The 6431-nt window shown below is 34.7% G+C and overlaps 1 protein-coding gene across 1 annotated transcript; it reads left to right on the forward strand.

Moving 5' to 3' along the window:
- Nucleotides 1-3160: 3160 nt before the first annotated feature.
- On the forward strand, nucleotides 3161-3832 carry LOC116145925 (secreted RxLR effector protein 161-like). Its single transcript, XM_031431355.1, has one exon. It carries the CDS (start codon nucleotides 3161-3163, stop codon nucleotides 3830-3832), a length of 672 nt encoding a protein of 223 aa, XP_031287215.1.
- Nucleotides 3833-6431: the final 2599 nt, after the last annotated feature.

The following is a 6431-nucleotide window of genomic DNA, read 5'->3' on the forward strand; positions in this document are numbered from 1 at the left end:
GGTATGCATTTTTTTTTTTTTTTTTTGGAAAATATGAATTAATGTATGCCTGTTTTCATTAATAGCAAAACCCTAGGGCACAACAGTTCCTACATAAGGGACTTGTTGATAGAGAGTTATTTGAGGTTATATTCGAGAAGCAAAATGCAACTGCAGATTTGCTTACACATCCACGTCTCAACCTGCGGCATCCAACATGGGTTTTCCCAATCCTGTTGAGGTGGACATGGATCCAAATAACTTCAAACCTGATCCAGATAGATCAACTAGGGAAAAATGATCTAACAAGTCTGGATCTAGTCGATCCGTAAATAGGAGGAGGAGGAGAGATGTGTAAGGAAACCTATTAGTGGGTGTGATTGGTTAGTTGGCGGAAGTTATTTCCAATAGGGCTATGGGATCTGCAACATCAAATCGTAGTGCCGATGACGGGACCCAAGAGAACACAAAAGCTAGGATGGATTGATATTCCCTGGGAAGTTGTCAGGCAATTTTGGAAAGTATGTAACTTCCATTGCAACTATATTTGGACATTGTGAAGTACTTAATTGCCAACCCAGAGTGGCGTCAGCTAATGGTGAACATGTCATCAAAGATAAGGGAATTTTGGGTTTATAATGACTTCTGTAGTATGTAGATGACGGTGTATGACTTCTTTGTTGAACTTGAATTTTTCACTTGTTAGTATTTATTTATTCCTTTGATATTTGAGATATTTTATATTTACTTCCTTCATATTAAAGACTTAACTTGCTTTGTTCTAAGAACCGATACACCATGTGTTGTTGTGCAATGTTTCATAGATGTTGGATATGGTCAACTAATTTTAAAATTGAATGTTATTTAAACTTTGGTTAATATTAAAAAAAGTATGAACTAATGACCAAATTGTTACAAATGGACAGGTATAGATGGCGTCGTCTAGCCATTCAAACCATAACTGAGATAATGAAAGTTAAGAAGTAGAGTTATATGTACATGCTGCAGCCGCATTATTTGGGGCTATTGTGTATGAAATGGACTTTAGCATGCAAAGACGCCAATCTAGACATACATCTGCATTAAATGGTAACGATTATATGGTGGAACTACTAAATGGTCATCCTACAAGAATATACAATAAGTGTCGCATGGGCAAACAATGTTTTCAGACCTTATGTTATCTATTGGCACAATAAGGCAAAGTGCGAGTAACTAGGCACATGAGTATTGAAGAGCAGGTAATGATATTTTTGACAACAGTTGGGAAAAACGCATCAATAGTGATTTTATGGAGGATTATCAACATTCTAGTGAGACAGTCTCTAGATATGTCCATGCAGTTTGTGATGCGATACTGGAGTTGAAGTAAGATTTTATCAAGCCACCTGACTTCAATGATGTTCCATTGGAGATATCAACCAACCCAAACTAGTACCTATTCTTTAAGGTACTTAATTATTTTTAATTAGTCGGTAGTTAACTTCATTGTTTTATAAATGTTGTAAGTCTTCACATACTATTAAAATGCCATTTTTTCGACAAGACTGTATTGGAGCGATTGACTGTACACATGTACATGCGTGGGCACCAGCTAAGGTAGCTGATACATACCAAAATCGTAAAGGACATTGTCGTAGAATGTGATGGCTGTCTATGACTTCAATATGTTGTTCACAGATGTCGTCATCGGTTGGGAAAGATATGCCCATGATGCAAGGATTTTAAATTCAGTTATAGATGATCCTGATTCGGGTTTCCCACATCCTCCTCTAGGTATAACTAACTTCTTTACGTACTCTAGCTAAATTGTAAACATTTTTTTAAGATTCTACAAATAAAATTCAATATTTCATTATAGGGAAATATTACTTAGTAGATGTGGGTTATGCGAACAGAGGTGGGTTCCTCGCCCCACTTAGACGGGTACCTTACCATGTTCTCGATGTGTGTTGTAACCTTTCTGGACCCCTGCGGTTGTTTAATTACTGACATGCATCGCTTTAGAATGTTGTGGAGAGGACCTTTGATGTTTTGAAGGTCCGCATTCTTAATGGCATGAACAATTACCCATTGGAGAAGCAAGCTAAAATTGCTATGGCATGTTGTGTAATTCATAATCTTATCAGAAGGTTCAATATGAACGACCCTATCTTCCAAAAGTTTAATGCCGATGGAGTTTATGAGGAAGGAAATGGGGTGGGTTCGAATCAACCAACTCAACATAATACATACGATATGGGAACTTGGAGGGATAGCATAACTGCTGCTATATGGGTAGAACATGAGTCCATCTCGTAATTGTTAACTGAATATAGGGGTACGAAGGATTCTGAGGGATGATTATTAGTAGCTTTGTATTATTAATTTAGATATGTATTAATGCCGTGTTTTTAAATGATATATTCGTACTTGAAATTATCATGGAGAATTTGTTTTTATTTTAGCGATAAAAAAATTTACCAAACAACTAATTAATATTATTTAAATGTAAGTTGAAAAGTTCAATAAATCAAATAATAAATTTTTTTAACAAAATGCATCAAAATATTCTATCCTAAAATATTTTTTGAAAAAATATATCAAACAATTATTCAAATTTATTTAACTCTAATATAATATTCAAATAATGTACCAAACACATATTCAAATTCAAATCCTATTCCATTAGATACAACTCAACTCAACTCAACTTTTTTCAAAAGACTATTCTAAAAAAAAGCCAAAATAGTGAACCAAACAGAGCCTATATGGTCTTAAACAGTCTCCTAGGCAATGGCACAAACGGTTTGACTCTTTTATCATTGGGATTGGGTTTATTAGGAGTAAATATGACAATTGCTTTTATTTTGCACTTACTAATGACATGCCTATATATTTGCTCTTGTATATTGATGATATGTTGTTAATATGTGAGTCTAAGTCCAAAATAAATGATTGAAAGGCAAAGTTGAGTGCTGAATTTGATATGAAGGACTTAGGATGTGCAAAGAGGATTCTAGGAATAGTGATAGAGAGAAATAGGAAATTAAATAAGCTAAAAATTCACCTAATGTCATATTTACAGAAACTTACATCCAAGTTTGGAATGACTAACTCTAAAGTTGTTTCTATACCCTTAGCAAGTCACTTTGTACTCAGCAAAGTGCAATGTTTGAAAACAAATTCTGAACTGATAAAAATGGAGAACATTCCCTACGCTAATGCGATAGGCTCAACAATGTATGCTATGATTAGTACAAGACTAGACCTAGCCTTTGCTATTTCTTTACTAAGTAGATACATGTCTAATCTTGGAATTGAGCATTGGGTTGCGTTGAAATGGCTTTTAAGATACATAAACAGCTCTGTGCATATTGGTTTGGATTATTGCAAAAGTAATATTGTACTTGATCTGGTTATGTATGTAAATTCTGATTTTGTAGGTGACAGAAAAACTAGAAAATCTACAACAACATACTGTTTTACTCTTGGTGGGAATTGTGTGAGGTGGAAGTCACAATTACATCCCCTGGTTGCTTTATCCACAATGGAGGCTGAATATATGGTTGTAATTGATGCGTTTAAGGAAGCAATTTGGTTGCAAGGTATTCTGAAAGAGGCTAACCTATTGGAAAGGCTTGTGACTATATATTCTGATAGTCAAAGATCCATCCACCTATGTAAAAATCTAGTGTATCACGAGACGACTAAACACGTGGATGTGAGGTTTCATTTTGTGAGAGATCTCACCTCAAGAAGCCAATTGAACCTGCGGAAGATCCCAACCAAGGAGAATCTAGTTGACATGGGGACTAAGGTGGTGATTGCCACAAAGTTCAAGCATTGCTTGGACTTACTTCGCATTGGATAAGGTAGTGGAGCTAAGAATGAACATTGAAGATGCTTGATGCACTAATAGGTACTATTCAGAAGGGGTGTATTGGCTTCAAGGTGGAGATTGTTAAAATATGAAACCATTAAACGGTTTTGCATGACTTAATCCCATGCGCTGCCATTTTGAGTGCTACTCCTTGTTTAATCCTGGTTGTCACTTTGCATCAAGATCCAATGGCTGCCCTCCTCTTATTTAGTCAACATATAAAAGCAGTCCATTCTCTATTGTGTGAACATGTTTTTTTTTGCTTTCTTCTTCGTGTATTTTTACTCTCTGCTGGGATTCTTACTTTGCACTCAACTTGTGTAATTCTTGGGTGATTTTGGTGAATTGTGTTGTAAAGGTTGTGTTTCCTTTGGGTTAAGAGGAGTGGGTTATATTTCTCTTAAGTTTTATAAGGATTACTTTGAGTAGGTGTTTGTAATAGCAATTGAGAGAGATTTGAGAGTTCTTGTGATTTGCAATTTGTAAAAACATTCTTGATACATAGTGTAGTGGGCCTCAGTGTTCTAGAGCTCAACATGGATGTAGCTTATTCAAATCTTGAACAAGTGAACCACGGTAATTGTTTGTGTCTTCGAATTCTTTTTTAATCTTGTGTTTGTGATCGAATTGGTAATAGATTGAGTGTGTATTTGGTCCCAAATTGCAACAAGAGAGGTTGAGAGAGCATTGTCAAAGAGGGAAAGAGAGGTGTTGTGTGATGTTAGAGATAGAGTTGAAGGTTTTCTTGAATTAAAGAAGAAGAAGACGATGAACAGTAGAGAGAACAGTCTAGACAAGATCACGAAAATTGGGGATTTTTTTCATTAATTGAAGTTTGTTACAAAACAGTTACTTATTTGTAACTGGATTCTTTCAATACAAAATGCACTGCATTTACTAATATTACAAAATATAAGCACACCCTATACAATTTGCTAAGATTACAAAATGACCCAGATTACTTCTCACACACACATTTTCATACCTCCTTTGTTTAACATTTCCCCTTAAACTAAACCACTTATAAACACTACATTTACAAACCTTTAATCGACCTCTACATTTTCTACCTTTTCTCTAAGACTTGATTTTTCAGCTACTGGTGGTGAAGTTTCTGCTTTGTACCACAACCTGTCACATTGAACTTTCAGCCACAATTAGAGAAAAATATAGTTTTTATTTTTTCAAGGATCAAGAGTGTATGGTTTGATGGATTGCTGGCTTGGGCTAAGATTGGGTGTATAAGGGATTTAAAGGCTTGTGCTATTAGGTTTAGACTTAAGCTATAAACATGTACCAATTATCAATATATTTTTCTTAATATCCTCTTTTGTGGAGATATGTCTTGTTTTTCTGAATTACATTTAATTGGTGTGTGATTGTATTATTATTTTCTTCTCTTATGTTGTTTTAACTATAGTTAACTCTAAACAAGTGGTAAGATGAACCGATGTACAACATCATTGCTTCAGCTCAATCAATATCACATGGCGATAGAAGCGAAGACATCGTTAATGACCCAAAATTAAAAAGCTTTCCCATCGAACTTGATTTACAAATTTGAATATATTTTCTGATAGGGTTTGGGATAAGATCTATTTATATGAGGAACAGAGGCCTCCAAGAACAAGAGACAGAGAAATTAATTGACAAAATTCTTTATTGATAATCAGAATCTAGATTTAGGCTATTATATAGCCTTATACTTGTAATACCTTCTTTCTAGCTAGTATACTCGTAGAATAATTAATAAATCTCATTAAAAATATATAAGAAAATACCAATATAAACGAGTAATAAAGTATGGGCCCATATTTAATTTTTCTTTATATACAAATATTTACAAAATATACTCAAAAATAACAACTTGACAGTGTAGCCCAACCCTTCCACTCGTGACGTTCCGTGCGATCGCAACTCACCTATTGCTTGCAAAAACATTAAAAACAACGAAGTGAGCACTAATTGCTCAGTAAGTAAACCCGCTATGCTACCCTTCTCTCTCCGTTGCTTAAGTTCCGAATTTTCTTTCCTTACATCTCATTTCTCGATTATTCTCTATTCTTTCTCTGTTCTTTCCTCTATTCTTTCTCATTCTTTCTCTGTTTTGCTCTCTGTTTTTCTCTCAATTTTCTAATTTCTCTCTACTCATGATAAGGAGCATGATATTATGCATATTCATGATGCAAATGCACAAATGCATAAATTATGCATTTTCTGTTCTATTTTTCTTATTCTGTTTTCTGTTACTTTTTCTTTATTTCTTTCTTTCTTTTCTAGTCTTTACTTCTATTCTTTCTTTTCTTTCTTTCTTTTCTTGCCGATCAGACTCGGTTAAGGCATGGATTTGGAGCCTTGGCCGTGTGAGTGAATTCTCTAATTCTAGGTACAGTCCTCATCCACACGCACTTCTAACGGACTGTACAATTCTTCTTTCTGAATTCTGAGGCCGCTCATTAAAGGGGGCATGCATGTAGGACTATGTCACTCATGGGCTCCCCATCGCAACAACTTTCTCTTCTTTTTATCTTTTTACACTTCTTTAACTAAAATTTCAGATTTGAATATCTTTAATATTCTCATTTCTTTC

Source organism: Pistacia vera, unplaced genomic scaffold, assembly GCF_008641045.1.
Source record: "Pistacia vera cultivar Batoury unplaced genomic scaffold, PisVer_v2 Contig47, whole genome shotgun sequence".
Lineage (NCBI taxonomy): Eukaryota > Viridiplantae > Streptophyta > Magnoliopsida > Sapindales > Anacardiaceae > Pistacia > Pistacia vera.

Excerpts from the sequence above, each read along its gene's own strand:
- LOC116145925 (XM_031431355.1), top strand. The coding sequence starts at position 3,161 with ATGGAGAACATTCCCTACGCTAATGCGATAGGCTCAACAATGTATGCT.